General features: G+C 50.8%; 1 protein-coding gene across 2 annotated transcripts in view; it reads left to right on the top strand.

The window, feature by feature from the left end:
- Window positions 1-24873, top strand: part of LOC147663552 (putative HLA class I histocompatibility antigen, alpha chain H) — a 366189-nt gene that overhangs the window by 289679 nt on the left and 51637 nt on the right. Inside the window, exon 6 of one of the 2 annotated variants that reach the window (XM_086950368.1) lies at window positions 2294-2435. In XM_086950368.1, the coding sequence (XP_086806494.1) occupies window positions 2294-2435 (142 nt within the window). The remainder of the gene's footprint in view (window positions 1-2293; window positions 2436-24873) is intronic. The other variant, XM_086950369.1, reaches the window with a different exon arrangement.

Below are 24873 nucleotides of genomic sequence, written 5' to 3'. Positions count from 1 at the left end.
GGTGTGATAGGAGTGAGTGCGGAGGGTTACAGAGCACTAAGTATACCTTGGGCTGTGGTGTGATGGGAGTGAGTGTGGAGGGTTACAGAGCAGTGAGTATACCACGTGCTGCTGTGTGATAGGAATGAGTGCGGAGGGTTACAGAGCAGTGAGTATACCGTGTGCTGTGGTGTGATGCGATGCGAGTGAGTGAGGAGCGTTACAGAGCAGTGAGTATACTGTGTGCTGTGGTGTGATACGAGTGAGTGAGGAGGGTTACAGAGCACTGAATATACCTTGGGCTGTGATGTGATAGGAGTGAGTGCGGAGGGTTACAGAGCAGTATACCATGTGCTGTGGTGTGATAGGAGTGAGCGCGGAGGGTTACAGAGCAGTGAGTATACCGTGGACTGTTGTGTGATAGGAGTGAGTGCGGAGGGTTACAGAGCAGTGAGTATACCATGTGCTGTGGTGTGATAGGAGTGAGCGCGTAGGGTTACAGAGCAGTGAGTATACCATGTGCTGTGGTGTGATAGGAGAGAGTGGGGAGGGTTACAGAGCAGTGAGTATACCATGTGCTGTGGTGTGATAGGAGTGAGTGCGGAGGGTTACAGAGCAGTGAGTATACCGTGTGCTGTGGTATGATAGGAGTGAGTGCGGAGGGTTTCAGAGCAGTGAGTATACCATGTGCTGTGGTGTGATAGGAGTGAGTGCGGAGGGTTACAGAGCAGTGAGTATACCATGTGCTGTGGTGTGATACAAGTGAGTGACGAGGGTTACAGAACACTGAGTATACCTTGGGCTGTGGTGTGATAGGAGTGAGTGCGAAGGGTTACAGAGCAGTGAGTATACCGTGTGCTGTGGTGTGATAGGAGTGAGTGCGGCGGGTTACAGAGCAGTGAGTATACCGTGTGCTGTGGTGTGATAGGAGTGAGTGCGGAGGGTTGCAGAGCAGTGAGTATACCGTGTGCTGTGGTGTGATACTAGTGAGTGAGAAGGGTTACAGAGCACTGAGTATACCTTAGACTGTGGTGTGATAGGAGTGAGTGCAGAGGGTTACAGAGCAGTGAGTATACCGTGTGCTGTGGTGTGATAGGAGTGAGTGCGGAGGGTTACAGAGCAGGGAGTATACCGTGTGCTGTGGTGTGATAGGAGTGAGTGCGGAGGGTTACAGAGCAGTGAGTATACCATGTGCTGTGGTGTGATAGGAGTGAGTGCGGAGGGTTACAGAGCAGTGAGTATACCATGTGCTGTGGTGTGATACAAGTGAGTGACGAGGGTTACAGAACACTGAGTATACCTTGGGCTGTGGTGTGATAGGAGTGAGTGCGGAGGGTTACAGAGCAGTGAGTATACCGTGTGCTGTGGTGTGATAGGAGTGAGTGCGGAGGGTTGCAGAGCAGTGAGTATACCGTGTGCTGTGGTGTGATACTAGTGAGTGAGGAGGGTTACAGAGCACTGAGTATACCTTGGGCTGTGGTGTGATAGGAGTGAGTGCAGAGGGTTACAGAGCAGTGAGTATACCTTGTGCTGTGGTGTGATAGGAGTGAGTGTGGAGGGTTACAGAGCAGTGAGTATACCATGTGCTGTGGTGTGAGAGGAGTGAGCGTGAAGGGTTACAGAGCAGTGAGTATACCATGTGCTGTGGTGTGATAGGAGTGAGTGCGGAGGGTTACAGAGCAGTGAGTATACCATGTGCTGTGGTGTGAGAGGAGTGAGCGTGAAGGGTTACAGAGCAGTGAGTATACCATGTGCTGTGGTGTGATAGGAGTGAGTGCGGAGGGTTACAGAGCAGTGAGTATACCATGTGCTGTGGTGTGATAGGAGTGAGTGCGGAGGGTTACAGAGCAGTGAGCATACCATGTTCTGTGGTGTGATAGGAGTGAGTGCGGAGGGTTACAGAGCAGTGAGTATACCATGTGCTGTGGTGTGATAGGAGTGGGTGCGGAGGGTTACAGAGCAGTGAGTATACCATGTGCTGTGGTGTGATAGGAGTGAGTGCGGAGGGTTACAGAGCAGTGAGTATACCGTAGACTGTGGTGTGATAGGAGTGAGTGCGGAGGGTTACCGAGCAGTGAGTATACCGTAGACTGTGGTGTGATAGGAGTGAGTGTGGAGGGTTACCGAGCAGTGAGTATACCTTGGGCTGTACTATGATCAGACCTCTGTTCCCAGCTTAGAGTACACCTCTCTCTGACCCTTTACTCACAGAGATATTCATACCTGGCAGGTGTTAGTGTTACTGCATCATAATTCATATCTTTGAAGTGATTTCAGCCCTGTAACTCTGCTCCTGTCTGTCTCTGTCCCACAGAAGAGAAATCTCCTCCAATGGGGGTCATTATCGGAGGCGTCATTGCAGCCCTGGTTGGTGTTGGACTGATCGCTGCTGTGGTTTGGTTTGTCTACAAGAAAACATCAGGTGAGTGGATTCAGTTTGATACTGTGAGTGGGAGGTACCGTCACCTCCTGATTAATACGCGGGTAGGTGGTTGTATAACATCTGCCACTTGAAGTAGGGGTAGGGACACATCCATGCTTGGAGGCCTTCATCCTTTACTCTGAGGTGGGTGGAGCAGGTTTTCCTTGTCAATGCTCAGCTTATCAGGGTCATTGAATGCACTATTTCACTACTCAGTCTCCAACCCCAATGCATGAACAAATCTTAAATCTGCACCCAAATTGTAAAAGTTACTAGTTCAGCCAATGAAAATTAGACTCCATGTTTCAACTATTCTGGTTGGCTGCTGAACTGAAACACCCTGTGCCTTCCTGGACCAGGTTCCAGTGGGATGTGAGGAGCTCCAGGACAATGTGGAAGCTGTAAAGCACTGAGTATACTGCGGAGTTAACTCTGATAGCGGTGCCTTCAGAGAGGGTACAGGATGGAAGCTGTAAAGCACTGAGTATACTGCGGAGTTAACTCTGATAGCGGTGCCTTCAGAAAGGGTACGATGGAAGCTGTAAAGCACTGAGTATACTGCGGAGTTAACTCTGATAGCGGTGCCTTCAGAAAGGGTACAAGATGGAAGCTGTAAAGCACTGAGTATACTGCGGAGTTAACTCTGATAGCGGTGCCTTCAGAAAGGGTACGATGGAAGCTGTAAAGCACTGAGTGTACTGCGGGGTGTACTCTGATAGCGGTGCCTTCAGAAAGGGTACAGGATGGAGATGTAAAGCGCTGAGTGTACTCAGAGGGTGTACTCTGATAGCGGTGCCTTCAGAAAGGGTACGATGGAAGCTGTAAAGCACAGAGTATACTGCGGAGTGAACTCTGATAGCGGTGCCTTCAGAAAGGGTACGATGGAAGCTGTAAAGCACTGAGTGTACTGCGGGGTGTACTCTGATAGCGGTGCCTTCAGAAAGGGTACAAGATGGAAGCTGTAAAGCACTGAGTATACTGCGGGGTGTACTCTGATAGCGGTGCCTTCAGAAAGGGTACGATGGAAGCTGTAAAGCACTGAGTATACTGCGGAGTTAACTCTGATAGCGGTGCCTTCAGAGAGGGTACGATGGAAGCTGTAAAGCACTGAGTATACTGTGGGGTGTACTCTCATAGCGGTGCCTTCAGAAAGGGTACGATGGAAGCTGTAAAGCACTGAGTATACTGCGGGGTGTACTCTCATAGCGGTGCCTTTAGAAAGGGTACGATGGAAGCTGTAAAGCACTGAGTATACTGCGGAGTTAACTCTGATAGCGGTGCCTTCAGAGAGGGTACGATGGAAGCTGTAAAGCACTGAGTATACTGTGGGGTGGACTCTGATAGCGGTGCCTTCAGAGAGGGTACGATGGAAGCTGTAAAGCACTGAGTGTACTGAGGGGTGTACTCTGATAGCTTTGCCTTCAGAAAGGGTACGATGGAGGCTGTAAAGCACTGAGTGTACCGTGGGGTGTACTCTGTTAGCGGTGCCCTGAGAGAGGGTAAGAGATGGAAGCTGTAAAACACTGAGTATACTGTGGGGTGGACTCTGATAGCGGTGCCTTCAGAAAGGGTACGATGGAAGCTGTAAAGCAGGGAGTATACTGTGGGGTGTACTCTGATAGCGGTGCCCTGAGAGAGGGTACAAAATGGAAGTTGTAAAGCACTGAGTATACTGTGGGGTGGACTCTGATAGCGGTGCCTTCAGAAAGGGTACGATGGAAGCTGTAAAGCAGGGAGTATACTGTGGGGTGTACTCTGATAGCGGTGCCCTGAGAGAGGGTACAAAATGGAAGTTGTAAAGCACTGAGTATACTGTGGGGTGGACTCTGATAGGGGTGCCTTCAGAAAGGGTACGATGGAAGCTGTAAAGCACTGAGTATACTGCGGGGTGTACTCTGATAGCGGGTCCCTCAGAAAGGGTACGATGGAAGCTGTAAAGCACTGAGTATACTGCGGGGTGTACTCTGATAGCGGGTCCTTCAGAAAGGGTACAGGATGGAAGCTGTAAAGCACTGAGTATACTGCAAGGTGTACTCTGATAGCAGTGCCTTCAAAAAAGGTACAAGATGGAAGCTGTAAAACACTGAGTGTACCGTGGGGTATACTATGATAGCGGTACCTTCAGAGAGGGTACAAGATGGAAGCTGTGAAGCACTGAGTGTACCGTAGGGTGTACTCTGATAGCGGGTCCTTCAGAAAGGGTACGATGGAAGCTGTAAAGCACTGAGTATACTGAGGGGTGTACTCTGATAGCTTTGCCTTCAGAGAGGGTACAAGATGGAAGCTGTAAAGCACAGAGTATACTGCAAGGTGTACTCTGATAGCTTTGCCTTCAGAAAGGGTACAGGATGGAGATGTAAAGCACTGAGTGTACTCAGAGGGTGTACTCTGATAGCGATGCCTCCAGAAAGGGTACGATGGGAGCTATAAAGCGCTGAGTGTACTCAGAGGGTGTACTCTGATAGCGGTGCCTTCAGAAAGGGTACAAGATGGAAGCTGTAAAGCACAGAGTATACTGTGGGGTGTACTCTGATAGCGGTGCCTTCAGAGAGGGTACAAGATGGAAGCTGTAAAGCACAGAGTATACTGTGGGGTGTACTCTGATAGCGGTGCCCTGAGAGAGGGTACAAGATGGAAGCTGTAAAGCACAGAGTATACTGTGGGGTGTACTCTGATAGCGGTGCCCTGAGAGAGGGTACAAGATGGAAGCTGTAAAGCACAGAGTATACTGTGGGGTGTACTCTGATAGCGGTGCCTTCAGAAAGGGTACAAGATGGAAGCTGTAAAGCACTGAGTATACTGCGGGGTGTACTCTGATAGCGGTGCCTTCAGAAAGGGTACGATGGAAGCTGTAAAGCACAGAGTATACTGCGGGGTGTGCTCTGATAGCGGTGCCTTCAGAAAGGGTACAAGATGGAAGCTGTAAAGCACAGAGTATACTGCGGGGTGTGCTCTGATAGCGGTGCCTTCAGAAAGGGTACAAGATGGAAGCTGTAAAGCACAGAGTATACTGCGGGGTGTATTCTGTTAGCGGTGCCCTGAGAGAGGGTACAAGATGAAAGCTGTAAAGCACTGAGTGTACTACGGGGTGTACTATGATAGCGGTACCTTCAGAGAGGGTACAAGATGGAAGCTGTAAAGCACTGAGTGTACCGTAGGGTGTACTCTGATAGCGGGTCCTTCAGAAAGGGTACAATGGAAGCTGTAAAGCACTGAGTATACTGAGGGGTGTACTCTGATAGCTTTGCCTTCAGAAAGGGTACAAGATGGAAGCTGTAAAGCACTGAGTGTACTGTGGGGTGTACTCTGATAGCGGTGCCCTGAGAGAGGGTAAGAGATGGAAGCTGTAAAACACTGAGTATACTGTGGGGTGGACTCTGATAGCGGTGCCTTCAGAAAGGGTACGATGGAAGCTGTAAAGCAGGGAGTATACTGTGGGGTGTACTCTGATAGCGGTGCCCTGAGAGAGGGTACAAAATGGAAGTTGTAAAGCACTGAGTATACTGTGGGGTGGACTCTGATAGCGGTGCCTTCAGAAAGGGTACGATGGAAGCTGTAAAGCACTGAGTATACTGCGGGGTGTACTCTGATAGCGGTGCCTTCAAAAAAGGTACAAGATGGAAGCTGTAAAACACTGAGTGTACCGTGGGGTATACTATGATAGCGGTACCTTCAGAGAGGGTAGAAGATGGAAGCTGTGAAGCACTGAGTGTACCGTAGGGTGTACTCTGATAGCGGGTCCTTCAGAAAGGGTACACAATGGAAGCTGTAAAGCACTGAGTGTACTGCGGGGTGGACTCTGATAGCGGTGCCTTCAGAAAGGGTACGATGGAAGCTGTAAAGCACTGAGTGTACTGCGGGGTGTACTCTGATAGCGGTGCCCTGAGAGAGGGTACAAGATGGAAGCTGTAAAACACTGAGTATACTGCGGGGTGTACTCTCATAGCGGTGCCTTCAGAAAGGGTACGATGGAAGCTGTAAAACACTGAGTGTACCGTGGGGTATACTATGATAGCAGTGCCTTCAGAAAGGGTACAAGATGGAATCTGTAAAGCATGTAGTATACCGTGGGGTGGACTCTGATAGCGGTGCCTTCAGAAAGGGTACAAGATGGAAGCTGTAAAGCACTGAGTATACTGCGGAGTTAACTCTGATAGCGGTGCCTTCAGAGAGGGTACGATGGAAGCTGTAAAGCACGGAGTGTACTGCGGGGTGTACTCTGATAGCGGTGCCTTCAGAAAGGGTACAAGATGGAAGCTGTAAAGCACTGAGTATACTGCGGGGTGTACTCTCATAGCGGTGCCTTCAGAAAGGGTACGATGGAAGCTGTAAAGCACTGAGTATACTGCGGAGTTAACTCTGATAGCGGTGCCTTCAGAAAGGGTACGATGGAAGCTGTAAAGCACTGAGTGTACTGCGGGGTGTACTCTGATAGCGGTGCCTTCAGAAAGGGTACAAGATGGAAGCTGTAAAGCACTGAGTATACTGCCGAGTTAACTCTGATAGCGGTGCCCTGAGAGAGGGTACAGAAGCTCTCCCTAGTGAGGGGAACTGGGGCTGCGAGCGGCTGATGTGAAAACGAGTGATTTATAGTGAATCCCAATTGTAGCACTGTGATTATTGTATTGTTAGCGCGATTTTAACCATTTTTAGAAACGGTCTGAAGTTCATCTTTGGGGGCTTTTAAAATAAGGGGAATCAATTACCTCAGGCACTCTGACACCTTAACACCTTTTAATCTCTTTTATTCCGCCTTACCGCTTCTTTGCCGACACTCGGCGGCGGTGGGCGCCATCTTGAGTGAGGCACCCGGGGAGAGCGCTCTAGTCGCGCCCTACTCCCGCCCTCCTAGTGTATTTAAATCGATCTTTTACAGCGCTCGGCGCCCTTCAGAAGCTCTCCCTAGTGAGGGGAACTGGGGCTGCGAGCGGCTGATGTGAAAACGAGAGATTTATAGTGAATCCCAATTGTAGCACTGTGATTATTGTATTGTTAGCGCGATTTTAACCATTTTTAGAAACGGTCTGAAATTCATATTTGGGGGCTTTTAAAATAAGGGGAATCAATTACCTCAGGCACTCTGACACCTTAACACCTTTTAATCTCTTTTATTCCGCCTTACCGCTTCTTTGCCGACACTCGGCGGCGGTGGGCGCCATCTTGAGTGAGGCACCCGGGGAGAGCGCTCTAGTCGCGCCCTACTCCCGCCCTCCTAGTGTATTTAAATCGATCTTTTGCAGCGCTCGGCGCCCTTCAGAAGCTCTCCCTAGTGAGGGGAACTGGGGCTGCGAGCGGCTGATGTGAAAACGAGTGATTTATAGTGAATCCCAATTGTAGCACTGTGATTATTGTATTGTTAGCGCGATTTTAACCATTTTTAGAAACGGTCTGAAATTCATCTTTGGGGGCTTTTAAAATAAGGGGAATCAATTACCTCAGGCACTCTGACACCTTAACACCTTTTAATCTCTTTTATTCCGCCTTACCGCTTCTTTGCCGACACTCGGCGGCGGTGGGCGCCATCTTGAGTGAGGCACCCGGGGAGAGCGCTCTAGTCGTGCCCTACTCCCGCCCTCTTATCTCCCTATATTATGTGCAAAGCAACCAGACGGCGCAGCGGGCTGGCGCAGCGGGCGCGCCGGATACGCGCCGAAGCCGCGCCTAAGCCAAGCCCGTCTGCGCCCGTCCGCGCTAAGATCGCGCTAGGCGCAGGACACGATGCCCTTTTTCCTGCTACCATTAGGTATGGCTTTAATGAGCTACTCACACTGCAAGACACAGCGGGAGTTCATTCATGCAAAGGTAGGGTCCCTACTGATCTCTTGTGGGGCCGATTCTCATGCCGACACTGTAAGTGGACGTCCCTGGTCAACTCCCCCAGAGTACCCAAAGCACTGCCCATACCAAAGAATAAACCCACTACTTTCAAGGGAGGACTTATCAATGCCAGGTCCCTAGCGTGCCACGGTCAGGACATCCATGACCTAATCCTACATCATGGCTTGGATGCCCTTTTTATAACCGAAACCTGGCTCAATGACTCCTCCAACCCAGATCTGGTAACTGCCCTCCCCCCAGATTTCACCATCTTCAGGCGGGACAGACCCATCGGGAGAGGAGGAGGAGTTGCCCTCGTTATTAAAAAATCCTTTACCTGTCATACCTTTGATCTGGGTTATCTTAAGGATAGTGAGGGCTTGGGTTTTTCGATTAGAATTAATGCCTCCACCTCCTTCTCTGGAGGACTTATTTACCGCCCTCCAGGTAATGCTACCCCTTTCCTCGACTCTCTTGACGAGGCCCTTGGGTCATCCATGACTCATTATCCTACTTTTACTCTCCTTGGCGACCTTAATCTCTATTTGGAATCCTGTACGGACCCCCACAACATTAGTTTCCAACAGTCGCTAAGCATGTTTGGTCTCTCCCAACTTGTTTCTTCCCCAACACACCTGGCTGGCCATATGCTAGACGGTATTTGCTCCAATCTGACAACTTTAACCACGTCCCCCCCGATTCCTCAAATCTGGACCGACCATTATTTTATCCCTTTTTCCATAATGGAAAAATCCTCCACGTCCTCCAACGTCAAGCACTCCCCCCCTTCTTTCTCCATCAATTGGAAGAAAGTGATCGAACGCATTAAGTCAGATCCCCAATTATTGAAACCGGCCCCCATATCAGTCGGAGATGTAACGTCCGACTCTCGTAATTTTCATATCTGGATTGACCAAATTGTCTCCGACAACTTAGGTCCAAACGCCCATCATCCAGACATCCCCCAAAGAAAGCCCAATGCTCCTTGGTACACCCAGTCTCTCACGGAAGACCATCTCCTTTGCAGAATTCAAGAAAGGAAATGGAGAAAAACATATGATGAAGCCTCTAGACTACTTTACATACAGCAGAGGAAATTATATCTCTCCAACATCAAAGCTGCTAAAAAAAATTACTTCACTAAAGCCATAGAGGATGCACAACAAAAACAGCAAACCATCTTTTCCATTGTTAAGTCCTTTACCCATCCTAAAGCCCTAGTACCCAAAATTCCCCCATCCCAAACTTTATGCAATCAAATTGCTGACTTTTTCACAGATAAAATCACCAAGATTCAGAAGGATTTCCCCCAACCCACAATTACTACCCATGAAGCTGGCACAAATTTTTCCACCCTGGCCAATTTTCCACAAATTTCGCTTCAACAAACCCAAAAGGCAATTCTTGCCTGTAAATCCGGAGCTCCTACAGACTCATGCCCCCCTAGTATTCTTCATCATTTCATTGAAGCTGTAAACCCCATAATTAATACCATCATTAATGAATCTTTCACCTCAGGCATTGTACCTGATGATTGGAAAAAGGCCATTGTAAAACCCTTAATGAAGAAGCAGAACAAATCCCCCACTGATCTCACTAATATGCGTCCGATCTCGTTATTACCCGCCTTAGGTAAAATTGCTGAGCAATTAGTGTACGGGGTGTTAAAAACCCATGTAGAAAACAACCAGGTTCTGCACCCACAACAGTCAGGCTTCCGCCCTGACCATTCTACCGAGACTGCCTTGATAGAATTATCAGACTCTATTAAGTTCTTGCAGGATGAGGGGAGACAGGTTGTACTCATCCTGCTTGACCTAACAGCCGCATTCGACACCATCTCGCACGCCATTCTTATCAATAGAATGCGGGAGATTGGCGTGGCAGACACTGTGCTGGCATGGTTAGTTTCGTTCTTATCCAACAGATCGCAAACGATTGCACTAGGCCCCTTTAAATCCAGCGAGAGATCCATCACATCAGGAGTTCCCCAGGGGTCCATACTCAGTCCTCTTTTTTTTAATATCTATATGGCCCCCCTCCTTGCAGTGATCGAATCTCATGGAATCCTCGCCACATCGTACGCTGACGACACTCAATTGGTCGTCACTATTGATAGGAAATGCCCTGATGCTGAACTTAGATTCCAGAATTGCCTCTCAGAGGTCTTTTTATGGCTAAATAAAAATCATCTCAGATGCAACAGCGCAAAGACCGAAATAATACCTCTAGGAAAAGACGTATCCTTCTGCCCAAAAGATTGGTGGCCTAAAAATTCAGAAGCCCCTCCGAGCGCTGTATCTTCGGCACGCAACCTTGGCATTCAATTTGATACATCCCTTTCTTTTGATGATCATGTTCGCATCACTGCTGGATGCTGTTTTAGTCTTATCAGATCATTGAAGAAATTCTTCGACTTCCTCCCCATTACAGCCAGAAAATCAGTCGTGGTTGCTTTAATTCTCTCCCGACTTGATTATTGTAATGGATTGATGGCAGGATTGAAGAAGTCCACCCTTAGAAAACTTCAAAGCATCCAACACGCCGCTGCCAGACTTGTGCTTAAACTTCCCAGAAGGTCCTCTGCCTCAGCAGCCCTAAATGTCCTCCATTGGCTACCACTCCACAAAAGAATCTTGTTCAAACTTTTACTGACTGTATACAAAGCTACCAGGAAAACAGGTCCCCTCTACTTCTCCAAGCGTTTCACTTATTACAATCCCTCACGCTGTTTAAGATCCTCAGGAACCAATCTTGTTATAATTCCAAGATTTAAGTTAAAAACCAAGGGGGGAAAAACCTTTTCCTTCCTGGCTGCCAGAGCCTGGAACAGCCTACCTGTTAATCTCAGGCAAGCTGAAACTGAACCTCATTTCAGGAAACTTCTGAAAACCTGGGTGTTCCAGCAATCTGATACTTCAGTCCTAGCAGCTATATGATCTACTTTACTTCCTCGTTCCCACTATCTTCTGCATGCTCAGCGCCAAGATGCTCCTCCCGGAGCGATAGCCGCGCTTTACAAAATTCCATAAATATCAAATATCAAAATGGAAGTTGTAAAGCACTGAGTATACTGTGGGGTGGACTCTGATAGCGGTGCCTTCAGAAAGGGTACGATGGAAGCTGTAAAGCACTGAGTATACTGCGGGGTGTACTCTGATAGCGGGTCCTTCTGAGAGGGTACAAGATGGAAGCTGTAAAGCACTGAGTGTACTGCGGGGTGTACTCTGATAGCGGTGCCTTCAAAAAAGGTACAAGATGGAAGCTGTAAAGCACTGATTATACTGCGGGGTGTACTCTGATAGCAGTGCCTTCAAAAAAGGTACAAGATGGAAGCTGTAAAACACTGAGTGTACCGTGGGGTATACTATGATAGCGGTACCTTCGGAGAGGGTACAAGATGGAAGCTGTGAAGCACTGAGTGTACCGTAGGGTGTACTCTGATAGCGGGTCCTTCAGAAAGGGTACGATGGAAGCTGTAAAGCACAGAGTATACTGCGGAGTTAACTCTGATAGCGGTGCCTTCAGAAAGGGTACGATGGAAGCTGTAAAGCACTGAGTGTACTGCGGGGTGTACTCTGATAGCGGTGCCTTCAGAAAGGGTACAGGATGGAGATGTAAAGCGCTGAGTGTACTCAGAGGGTGTACTCTGATAGCGGTGCCTTCAGAAAGGGTACAAGATGGAAGCTGTAAAGCACAGAGTATACTGTGGGGTGTACTCTGATAGCGGTGCCCTGAGAGAGGGTACAAGATGGAAGCTGTAAAGCACCGAGTATACTGTGGGGTGTACTCTGATAGCGGTGCCTTCAGAAAGGGTACAAGATGGAAGCTGTAAAGCACTGAGTGTACTGTGGGGTGTACTCTGATAGCGGTGCCCTGAGAGAGGGTACAAGATGGAAGCTGTAAAGCACTGAGTATACTGTGGGGTGTACTCTGATAGTGGTACCTTTAGAAAGGGTACGATGGAAGCTGTAAAGCACAGAGTATACTGTGGGGTGTACTCTGATAGCGGTGCCTTCAGAAAGGGTACAAGATGGAAGCTGTAAAGCACTGAGTATACTGCAAGGTGTACTCTGATAGCTTTGCCTTCAGAGAGGGTACAAGATGGAAGCTGTAAAGCACAGAGTGTACTGCGGGGTGTACTCTGATAGCGGTGCCTTCTGAGAGGGTACAAGATGGAAGCTGTAAAGCACTGAGTATACTGCAAGGTGTACTCTGATAGCTTTGCCTTCAGAGAGGGTACAAGATGGAAGCTGTAAAGCACAGAGTGTACTGCGGGGTGTACTCTGATAGCGGTGCCTTCAGAAAGGGTACAAGATGGAAGCTGTAAAGCACAGAGTGTACTGCGGGGTGTACTCTGATAGCGGTGCCTTCTGAGAGGGTACAAGATGGAAGCTGTAAAGCACAGAGTATACTGCGGGGTGTACTCTGATAGCGGTGCCTTCAGAAAGGGTACAAGATGGAAGCTGTAAAGCACTGAGTATACTGCAAGGTGTACTCTGATAGCTTTGCCTTCAGAGAGGGTACAAGATGGAAGCTGTAAAGCACAGAGTGTACTGCGGGGTGTACTCTGATAGCGGTGCCTTCTGAGAGGGTACAAGATGGAAGCTGTAAAGCACAGAGTATACTGTGGGGTGTACTCTGATAGCGGTGCCTTCAGAAAGGGTACAAGATGGAAGCTGTAAAGCACAGAGTGTACTGCGGGGTGTACTCTGATAGCGGTGCCTTCTGAGAGGGTACAAGATGGAAGCTGTAAAGCACAGAGTGTACTGCGGGGTGTACTCTGATAGCGGTGCCTTCAGAAAGGGTACAAGATGGAAGCTGTAAAACACTGAGTGTACCGTGGGGTATACTATGATAGCGGTACCTTCAGAGAGGGTACAAGATGGAAGCTGTGAAGCACTGAGTGTACCGTAGGGTGTACTCTGATAGCGGGTCCTTCAGAAAGGGTACGATGGAAGCTGTAAAGCACAGAGTATACTGCAAGGTGTACTCTGATAGCTTTGCCTTCAGAAAGGGTACAGGATGGAGATGTAAAGCGCTGAGTGTACTCAGAGGGTGTACTCTGATAGCGGTGCCTTCAGAAAGGGTACAAGATGGAAGCTGTAAAGCACAGAGTATACTGTGGGGTGTACTCTGATAGCGGTGCCCTGAGAGAGGGTACAAGATGGAAGCTGTAAAGCACAGAGTATACTGTGGGGTGTACTCTGATAGCGGTGCCCTGAGAGAGGGTACAAGATGGAAGCTGTAAAGCACAGAGTATACTGTGGGGTGTACTCTGATAGCGGTGCCCTGAGAGAGGGTACAAGATGGAAGCTGTAAAGCACTGAGTATACTGCGGGGTGTGCTCTGATAGCGGTGCCCTGAGAGAGGGTACAAGATGGAAGCTGTAAAGCACAGAGTATACTGTGGGGTGTACTCTGATAGCGGTGCCCTGAGAGAGGGTACAAGATGGAAGCTGTAAAGCACTGAGTATACTGCGGGGTGGACTCTGATAGCGGTGCCTTCAGAGAGGGTACAAGATGGAAGCTGTAAAGCACAGAGTATACTGTGGGGTGTACTCTGATAGCGGTGCCTTCAGAAAGGGTACGATGGAAGCTGTAAAGCACTGAGTGTACTGCGGGGTGTACTCTGATAGCTTTGCCTTCAGAAAGGGTACAGGATGGAAGCTGTAAAGCCCTGAGTATACTGCGGGGTGTACTCTGTTAGCGGTGCCCTGAGAGAGGGTACAAGATGAAAGCTGTAAAGCACTGAGTGTACTGCGGGGTGTACTATGATAGCGGTACCTTCAGAGAGGGTAGAAGATGGAAGCTGTAAAGCACTGAGTGTACTGCGGGGTGTACTCTGATAGCTTTGCCTTCAGAAAGGGTACAAGATGGAAGCTGTAAAGCACTGAGTGTACTGCGGGGTGTACTCTGATAGCGGTGCCTTCAGAGAGGGTAGAAGATGGTATCTTCAGAGAGGGTACAAGATGGAAGCTGTAAAGCACAGAGTGTACCGTATGGTGTACTCTGATAGCGGGTCCTTCAGAAAGGGTACGATGGAAGCTGTAAAGCACTGAGTATACTGAGGGGTGTACTCTGATAGCTTTGCCTTCAGAAAGGGTACGATGGAAGCTGTAAAGCACTGAGTATACTGCGGGGTGTACTCTGATAGCGGTGCCTTCAGAGAGGGTAGAAGATGGTATCTTCAGAGAGGGTACAAGATGGAAGCTGTAAAGCACTGAGTATACTGCGGAGTGAACTCTGATAGCAGTGCCTTCAGAAAGGGTACGATGGAAGCTGTAAAGCACTGAGTGTACTGCGGGGTGTACCCTGATAGCGATGCCTTCAGAGTGGGTACAAGATGGAAGCTGTAAAGCACTGAGTATACTGCGGGGTGTACTCTGATAGCAGTGCCCTCAGAAAGGGTACGATGGAAGCTGTAAAGCACTGAGTGTACTGCGGGGTGTGCTCTGATAGCGGTGCCTTCAGAGTGGGTACAAGATGGAAGCTGTAAAGCACAGAGTATACTGCGGGGTGTACTCTGATAGCAGTGCCTTCAGAAAGGGTACGATGGAAGCTGTAAAGCACTGAGTATACTGCAAGGTGTACTCTGATAGCGATGCCTTCAGAAAGGGTACGATGGAAGCTGTAAAGCACAGAGTATACTGTGGGGTGTACTCTGATAGCGGTGCCTTCAGAAAGGGTACAAGATGGAAGCTGTAAAGCACAGAGTGTACTGCGGGGTGTACTCTGATAGCGGTGCCTTCTGAGAGGGTACAAGATGGAAGCTGTAAAGCACAGAGTGTACTGCGGGGTGTACTCTGATAGCGGTGCCTTCAGAAAGGGTACAAGATGGAAGCTGTAAAGCACAGAGTGTACTGCGGGGTGTACTCTGATAGCGGTGCCTTCTGAGAGGGTACAAGATGGAAGCTGTAAAGCACTGAGTGTACTGTGGGGTGAACTCTGATAGCGGTGCCTTCTGAGAGGGTACGATGGAAGCTGTAAAGCACTGAGTGTACTGCGGGGTGTACTCTGATAGCGGTGCCTTCTGAGAGGGTACGATGGAAGCTGTAAAGCACAGAGTGTACTGCGGGGTGTACTCTGATAGCGGTGCCTTCTGAGAGGGTACAAGATGGAAGCTGTAAAGCACTGAGTGTACTGTGGGGTGAACTCTGATAGCGGTGCCTTCTGAGAGGGTACAAGATGGAAGCTGTAAAGCACAGAGTGTACTGCGGGGTGTACTCTGATAGCGGTGCCTTCTGAGAGAGGGTACAAGATGGAAGCTGTAAAGCACTGAGTATACTGCGGGGTGTACTCTGATAGTGGTACCTTCAGAAAGGGTACAAGATGGAAGCTGTACAGCACTGAGTATACTGTGGGGTGTACCCTGATAGTGGTACCTTCAGAAAGGGTACGATGGAAGCTGTAAAGCACTGAGTATACTGCGGAGTGTACTCTGATAGCGGTGCCTTCAGAAAGGGTACAAGATGGAAGCTGTACAGCACTGAGTATACTGTGGGGTGTACCCTGATAGTGGTACCTTCAGAAAGGGTACGATGGAAGCTGTAAAGCACTGAGTATACTGTGGGGTGTACTCTGATAGCGGTGCCTTCAGAAAGGGTACAAGATGCAAGCTGTAAAGCACTGAGTATACTGTGGGGTGTGCTCTGATAGCGGTGCCTTCAGAAAGGGTACAAGATGGAAGCTGTAAAGCACTGAGTATACTGCGGGGTGTACTCTGTTAGCGGTGCCCTGAGAGAGGGTACAAGATGGAAGCTGTAAAGCACTGAGTATACTGTGGGGTGGACTCTGATAGCGGTGCCCTGAAAGAGGGTACAAGATGGAAGCTGTAAAGCACAGAGTATACTGCGGAGTGGATTCTGATAGCGGTGCCTTCAGAAAGGGTACAAGATGAAAGCTGTAAAGCAGGGAGTGTACTGCGGGGTGTACTCTGATAGCGGTGCCCTTAGAGAGGGTACAAGGTACTGTGTGCTGTGATGTGATAGCAGTGCCCTGAGAGAGGGTACAAGGTACTGTGTGCTGTGCTGATAGCAGTACCCTGAGAGAGTACACAAGGTACTGTGTGCTGTTATGTGATAGCTGTGCCCTGAGGGGGGGTACAAGGTACTGTGTGCTGTGGTGTGATAGCAGTGCCCTGAGAGGGGGTACAAGGTACTGTGTGCTGTGGTCATAGCATTGCCCTGAGAGATAGTACAATGTACTGTGTGCTGTGGTGTGATAGCAGTGCCCTGAGAGAGGGTACAAGGTACTGTGTGCTTTGTTGTGATAGCAGTGCCCTGAGAGAGGGTACAAGGTACTGTGTGCTGTGCTGATAGCAGAGCCCTGAGAGAGGGTACAAGGTACTTTGTGCTATGCTGATAGCAGAACCCTGAGAGAGGGTACAAGGTACTGTGTGCTGTGCTGATAGCAGTGCCCCGAGAGAGGGTACAAGTTACTGTGTGCTGTGGAGTGATAGCAGTGCCCTGAGAGAGGGTACAAGGTACTGTGTGCTGTTGTGATAGCAGTGACCTGAGAGAGGGTACAAGGTACTGTGTGCTGTGCTGATAGCAGTGCCCTGAGAGAGGGTACAAGGTACTGTGTGCTGTGGAGTGATAGCAGTGCCCTGAGAGAGGGTACAAGGTACTGTCCTGTGCTGATAGCAGTGCCCTGAGAGAGGGTACAAGGTACTGTGTCCTATGGTGTGATAGCAGTGTCTTGAGAGAGGGTACAAGGTACTGTGTCCTGCAGTGTGATACCAGGGCCCTGGGAGAGGGTACAAGGTACTGTGTGCTGTGGTAATAGCAGTGCCCAGAGAGGGTACAAGGTACAGTGTGCTGTGGTGTGATAGCAGGGCCCTGAGAGAGGGTACAAGGTACTGTGTGCTGTGGTGTGATAGCAGTGCCCTGAGAGAGGGTTCTAGGTACTGTGTGCTGTTGCGTGATAGCAGTGCCCTGAGACGGGGTACAAGGTACTGTGTGCTGTGGCCGGATAGCAGTACCCTGAGAGAGGGTACACAGTACTGTGTTATGTAGTGTGATAGCAGTGCCCTGAGAGAGGGTACAAGGTACTGTATGCTGTGGTGTGATAGCAGTGCCCTGAGAGAGGGTACAAGGTATTGTGTGCTGTGGTGCGATAGCAGTGCCCTGAGAGAGGGTTCAAGGTACTGTATGCTGTGGTGTGATAGCAGTGCCCTGAGAGAGGGTACAAGGTACTGTGTGCTGTGCTGATAGCAGAGCCCTGAGAGAGGGTACAAGGTACTGTGTGCTATGCTGATAGCAGTGCACTGAGAGAGTACAAGGTACTGTGTGCTGTGCTGATAGCAGAACCCTGAGAGAGGGTACAAGGTACTGTGTGCTGTGCTGATAGCAGAGCCCTGAGACAGGGTACAAGGTGCTGTGTGCTGTGCTGATAGCAGTGCCCCGAGAGTGGGTACAATGTACTGTGTGCTGTGGAGTGATAGCAGTGCCCTGAGAGAGGGAACAAGGTACTGTGTGCTGTTGTGATAGCAGTGCCCTGAGAGAGGGTACAAGGTACTGTCCTGTGCTGATAGCAGTGCCCTGAGAGAGGGTACAAGGTACTGTGTGCTGTGTGTGATAGTAGTGCCCTGAGAGAGGATACAAGGTACTGTGTCCTATGGTGTGATAGCAGTGCCTTGAGAGAGGGTACAAGGTACTGTGTCCTGCAGTGTGATAGCAGGGCCCTGAGAGAGGGTACAAGGTACTGTGTGCTGTGGTAATAGCAGTGCCCAGAGAGGGTACAAGGTACAGTGCGCAGTGGTGTGATAGCAGGGCCCTGAGAGAGGGTACAAGGTACTGTGTGCTATGGTGTGATAGCAGTGTCTTGAGAGAGGGTACAAGGTACTGTGTGCGGTGGTCTTATAGCAGTGCCCTGAGCGAGGGTACACAGTACTGTGTTATGGGGTGTGACAGCAGTGCCCTGAGAAAGGGTACAAGGTACTGTGTGCTGTTGCGTGATAGCAGTGCCCTGAGACGGGGTACAAGGTGGTGTGATAGCAGTGCCCTGAGAGAGTACAAGGTACTGTGTGCTGTGGTGTGATAGCTGTACCCTGAGAGAGGGTACAAGTTACTGAGTGTTGTGGTGTGATAGCAGTGCTCTGAGAGAGGGTACAAGGTACTGTGTGCTGTGGTATGATAGCAGTGCCCTGAGAGAGGGTACAAGGTACTGTGTGCTGTGGTGTGATAGCAGTGCCCTGAGAGAGGGTACAAGGTATTGTGTGCTGTTGCGTGATAGCAGTGCCCTGAGAGGGGGTACAAGGTGGTGTGATAGCAGTGCCCTGAGAGGGTACAAGGTACTGTGTGCTGTGGTGTGATAGCTGTACCCTGAGAGAGGGTACAAGTTACTGAGTGTTGTGGTGTGATAGCAGTGCCCTGAGAGAGGGTACAAGGTACTGTGTGCTGTGGTGTGATAGCAGTGCCCTGAGCGAGGATACACAGTACTGCGTTATGTGGTATGATAGCAGTGCCCTGAGAAAGGGTACAAGGTACTGAGTGTTGTGGTGTGATAGCAGTGCCCTGAGTGAGGGCACAAGGTACTGTGTGCTGCGGTGTGATAGCAGTGCCCTGAGCGAGGGTACACAGTACTGCGTTATGTGGTGTGATAGCAGTGCCCTGAGAAAGGGTACAAGGTACTCAGTGTTGTGGTGTGATAGCAGTGCCCTGAGTGAGGGCACAAGGTACTGTGTGCTGTGGTGTGATAGCAGTGCCCAGAGAGGGTACAAGGTACAGTGCGCTGTGGTGTGATAGCAGGGCCCTGAGAGAGGGTACAAGGTACTGTGTGCTGTGGTGTGATAGCAGTGCCCTGAGAGAGGGTACAAGGTATTGTGTGCTGTTGCGTGATAGCAGTGCCCTGAGACGGGGTACAAGGTACTGTGTGCTGTGGTGTAATAGCAGTGCCCTGAGAGGGTACAAGGTACTGTGTGCTGTGGTGTGATAGCTGTACCCCGAGAGAGGGTACAAGGTACTGAGTGTTGTGGTGTGATAGCCGTGCCCTGAGAGAGGGTACAAGGTACTGTGTCCTGTTGTGTGATAGCAGTGCCCTGAGAGAGGGTACAAGGTATTATGTGCTGTGGCCTGATAGCAGTACCCTGAGAGAGGGTACACAGTACTGTGGTATGTAGTGTGATAGCAGTGCCCTGAGAGAGGGTACAAGGTACTGTATGCTGTGGTGTGATAGCAGTGCCCTGAGAGAGGGTACAAGGTATTGTGTGCTGTGGTGCGATAGCAGTGCCCTAAGAGAGGGTACAAGGTACTGTATGCTGTTGTGTGATAGCAGTGCCCTGAGAGAGGGTACAAGGTACTGTGTGCTTTGTTGTGATAGCAGTGCCCTGAGAGAGGGTACAAGGTACTGTGTGCTGTGCTGATAGCAGAGCCCTGAGAGAGGGTACAAGGTACTGTGTGCTATGCTGATTGCAGTGCACTGAGAGAGTACAAGGTACTGTGTGCTGTGCTGATAGCAGAACCCTGAGAGAGGGTTCAAGGTACCGTGTGCTGCGCTGATAGCAGAGCCCTGAGACAGGGTACAAGGTACTGTGTGCTGTGCTGATAGCAGTGCCCCGAGAGAGGGTACAAGGTACTGTGTGCTGTGGAGTGATGGCAGTGCCCTGAGAGAGGGTACAAGGTACTGTGTGCTGTTGTGATAGCAGTGCCCTGAGAGAGGGTACAAGGTACTGTCCTGTGCTGATAGCAGTGCCCTGAGAGAGGGTACAAGGTACTGTGTGCTGTGTGTGATAGTAGTGCCCTGAGAGAGGATACAAGGTACTGTGTCCTATGGTGTGATAGCAGTGCCTTGAGAGAGGGTACAAGGTACTGTGTCCTGCAGTGTGATAGCAGGGCCCTGAGAGAGGGTACAAGGTACTGTGTGCTGTGGTGTGATAGCAGTGCCCTGAGAGAGGGTACAAGGTCCTGTGTGCTGTGGTGTGATAGCAGTGCCCTGAGAGAGGGTACAAGGTATTGTGTGCAGTTGCGTGATAGCAGTGCCCTGAGACGGGGTACAAGGTGGTGTGATAGCAGTGCCCTGAGAGGGTACAAGGTACTGTGTGCTGTGGTGTGATAGCAGTGCCCTGAGAGAGGGTACAAGGTACTGTGTGCTGTGGTGTGATAGCAGTGCCCTGAGAGAGGATACAAGGTATTGTGTGCTGTTGCGTGATAGCGTTATAAGGAACAAAGGTCACTTAGCTTATTTAAGATACAAACTAATGCAGTATAGGTACACAATGGAAGCTATACGAGTATCAAGTTTCCAGACCCAGCCGGGAAAGGAGTGTTCGAGGCATGTGGGCTGCTGAATTCATATCTGTGCATAGATCGCCACCTAGTGTTGGGTCCGGATGATTGCACATTGTTGTCCTGGAAGAGTCTTCGAAGTATCACGAGATAGGTGGCTCCTCCCCTGGACTACAGTGCGCATGGGCATCGCCTCCATCCCCAGATTGTTTTTTTCCGCCATTGGGATCGGATGTGTTTCGGTTCCCTCTGTCGGAACCGATAGTTGTTCGGCTTCTATTCCAGACCAAAAGGTCTTTAGGCTGAGCGTCGGTATTGTTGCGTACGGGTTTACTTTCAGACTCTCAGCTCCGATCTCTTGCTGCCCTTCCACGTGCTTTCGGCGCGGACGGGCCTACACTACACTCTTGCTATGGAGCGCACTCCGTTTAAAAAGTGCCCGGTGTGTAACTCTAAGTATTCACACCTCGACGTGCACCCTGTGTGCAATACCTGCTTGTCGCCGGATTACCGCGAAGACACCTGTTTGGCGTGTTCGAAGTTCCGGAACAAGAAGACTTTGAAGATTCGCCGAGCTAATCGACTCCAGGCTCAGCTATCGGCTGCGGCGCCCCCACCAGACGACATTTTCCAGGAATATGTCGAAGGCGAAGACGACGGCCAGGGCTCAGACTCTTATCCCGCATCCGACGGGGACGCCTATGATGAAGGTGCGGAGAACTTTGATGAAGGCACCGACGAGGTAGGGGACGACGAGCAGCCTTTTGCCACCATGGGTGATAGCTCAGAGGAAGAGCATCCCCAACAAGACTCTGGGGTTCTTACCCCACCTACGGCCCAGGTCGAGGGATCGCCTTCGGGCCTTACCCAAGATCTAACCATAAGTCCTACGTCCCCGCCTCCGGGCCCGGTCACGGACACTTTTGAACCATCGCTTCAAACAAAGAAAACGAAAGTGAAGGCAACTGGTCACGCACCCTCGGATGCGAAACCGAAAGTGAAAGTTGCGCTGGTGAAGAAGGTTCTGGAGGCGTCAACTTCCAAAGAAACTAAAATGGCCGACTCTAAGAGCCACGCCAAGATGGCCGACCCGAAGTCCTCGGGGTCGGTCCCCAGGGCGAGATCGTCCGACGCGGCTGCGTCAACTTCGAAAGGGGTCGGGGACCCGAAGTCGACTCCGAAGGGGGTCGTGGACCCAAAGTCGGCTCCGAAGAGGGTCGCGGACCCAAAGTCGGCTCCGAAGGAGGTCGTAGACCCGAAGTCGGCTCCGAAGGTGGTCGTGGCCCCGAAGTCGGCTCCGAAGGAGTTCGTGGACCCAAAGTCGGCTCCGAGGAGGCGCCTGGGCGACGACGAACGTGACCAGGGGGCGTCGGCCCCGAAGAAGGCGCGTGCCGAGCCCTCTCCGGCCTTATCTAAGAAGGTGGAAGACTCCTTGCAACGGATTCGGACGGACGCGGTGGCGCCGAGCCTCGCGCCTAAGCCGCCTAAGCAGCAGACGCCTATCCGCTTCACCTTGCCTCCCAAGTCGGCGCCGAAGGCCTTCGCGTCGAAGCACAGCGACACCTCGAAGGAGGTGTTAACGCCTAAAGCGGCACTGGTGGTGTCGAAGCTCCGACTCCAGCCCCTTGCTGAGGAGGAACATCGTGAGATGTTTATCGACGCCAACACCGGGAAACTGTCGCTCCTCAAACGGAAGATCACGACGGAGCCGGCGTTGGAGCACTTTCGGATCCCTCTCAAAAATAAACGTGACTCCGAGGGCTCTTCGTCTTTCGTGGAGCCGGTGTCCCCGCAAGCACTGGGGTACTCCCCGACCCATTCCGTCGCTGCCGGGGCGGACGAGGAGGATGACGAGTACAACTATCCGGCGTACTCGGATCCGGAGGAGGAGCGCATGCCGTGGTCCGCCGGAGGCGACCCGGATGACCCGCAGGGGGGTCAGGACGCTCAACTTTTCGCGGCCAAGACGTCCCCGACAGAGGATTCGGCGGCCTTCAATGCCTTAATAGAAAGAGCTGCTGCTAACCACGACGTGGAGCTGCACTCGGACCCCGTGGACGTGGACTTCTTGTTCGACACCTTCTCGGTAGCCGAAAAGTCAGTCAAAACGCTACCTATGCTGAAGGGGGTGCTTAAACATGCAGCAGAGGTGTTCAAGGAGCCCACACGGGCGCGTGTGGTGAACCCTCGCATTGATAAGAAATATAAGGCGGCGCCCACGGATCCCACATATATCAAGGGACACTTGCCATTGGACTCCCTGGTCGTTTCCAATGCTCGGAAGAGGGCAAACTCTCAGACATCTGGTGACGCTCCTCCCCCAGACAAAGAGTCCAAAATCTTCGAGGCCTCAGGCAAAAGGATTGCTGCACAGGCAGCCAATATCTGGAAAATTGCTAACACCCAAGCCTTGCTTGCGCGTTATGATAGAGCACATTATGACACATTGGAGGCCATCCTACAACACTTGCCTGACCAATACAAGGAGGCTGGGGAGATGCTCATTCAGGAGGGTAAACTCATTACAAATGCATCCATCAAATGTGCACTAGATGTGGCAGACACAGCCTCTAGGGCTATCAATACCAGTGTGCTGCTTAGACGCCATGCCTGGCTTAGAATTTCTGGGTTCAAACATGACATCCAGACGACTATACTAAATCAAACAGTTAATCCTGACCATCTCTTTGGCCCTGAGGTGGATGCCACCCTGGAAAAAATGAAGAAAGATCAGGAGACTGCTAAGTCCATGGGGGCCTTACAAAGTCAGCAGTTTCGGGGTGGTTCCTTTCGCCGCTCAAACTCCAGAGGCACCTCAAGGGGACAAGCGGCCCAGTCCACTCAATATTACAAAGGTACCACCCAAGCCTCGTATAACAACAAGAATAGGGGTGGTTACAGAGGCAATAATGTCAAAGGCAGAGGACGTGGCAACAATAGCTCCAGGTCCACCGCCACCAACAAACAGTGACGTCTTGTCACTGCCCCCCGACCATGCAACACCAGTCGGGGGGAGACTCCAGCAGTTCCTGCCGGCGTGGAAGTCCATCACCACGGACAGGTGGGTGAGGTCTATTATCCAGTACGGGTACTGTCTAGAACTAACGTCCATTCCACCGGACATACCCCCAAGGAAACGTCCTATGTCTGGCGAGCACTTGACCTTGTTGCAGCAAGAAGTTCAAATCATGCTGCAAAAAGGGGCGATAGAGCTCGTTCCTTTGCAGGAGCGGGGAACAGGGGTTTACTCCCTGTATTTTCTCATTCCCAAGAAGGACGGATCCCTCAGGCCTATCCTGGACCTCAGGCCCCTGAACTGGTACATCCTCTCAGAGCACTTCCATATGCTCACGTTGCAGCAGGTGCTTCCCCTGCTTCAACAGGGGGACTTCCTGGCTACACTGGATCTGAAGGATGCCTACTTTCATATTCCCTTGCATCCCTCCCACAGGAAGTACCTCAGGTTCACTATCTTAGACCAGCATTACCAGTTCAAGGTTCTGCCGTTCGGGGTCACCACGGCACCGAGAGTATTCACCAAGTGCCTAGCGACTGTGGCGGCGCATCTCCGCCGCCAGCACGTCCATGTCTTTCCCTACCTGGACGACTGGCTCATTCAGGCACGGACAGAGCAGCAGTGCGTCGACCACGTGTCACGCACCATTCATCTCCTGCACGATCTGGGATTTTCTCTGAACTACCCAAAGTCCCATCTTCAGCCCGCCCACGTGCGACAGTACCTGGGCGCTACAATCAACACTCTGGCGGCCACCGCGCAGCCAAATTCAGTGAGAATCGCCAGTATCCAGGCGCTGATCCAACGATTCAGACCCCAACACTCGCTTCCAGCGAGAGTGTTCATGCGTTTGATAGGCATGATGGCCTCCTGCATCTCCATTGTCCCGCACGCGAGACTACATATGCGTCCGCTTCAGGAGTGCCTTGCACGTCAGTGGACTCAGGCTCATGGGCAACTGACAGACCTAGTGTTGGTGAGCGGTCGGGCATACAACTCTCTGCATTGGTGGAATCCACAAAACCTTTGCAGGGGCCGACCATTCCAAGAGCCTGTGCCGCAGATCATCCTGACGACGGACGCTTCTCTCCAGGGATGGGGAGCTCATGTACTCCACTACACAGTGCAGGGACTATGGACACAACAGCAAAGGAAGATGCACATCAATGTGTTGGAACTGATGGCAATCTTCATGGCCTTGAAGGCTTTCAAAGTACATCTGTGCAACAAAGTCGTGTTGATCCGGACGGACAACATGACGGCCATGTACTACATTCAGAAGCAGGGGGGCACACACTCTCCACAGCTGTCTCATCTGGCTCAGAGCATGTGGAAGTGGGCCATTCAGAGGAACATCTTCCTCATGGCAGAGCATCTCCCGGGCAAGGACAATCAGATGGCGGATCTGCTCAG

This window comes from Lissotriton vulgaris, unplaced genomic scaffold, assembly GCF_964263255.1.
Source record: "Lissotriton vulgaris unplaced genomic scaffold, aLisVul1.2 SCAFFOLD_628, whole genome shotgun sequence".
Classification (NCBI taxonomy): Eukaryota; Metazoa; Chordata; class Amphibia; order Caudata; family Salamandridae; genus Lissotriton; species Lissotriton vulgaris.
This window is presented reverse-complemented; position numbering and strand designations above follow the sequence as displayed.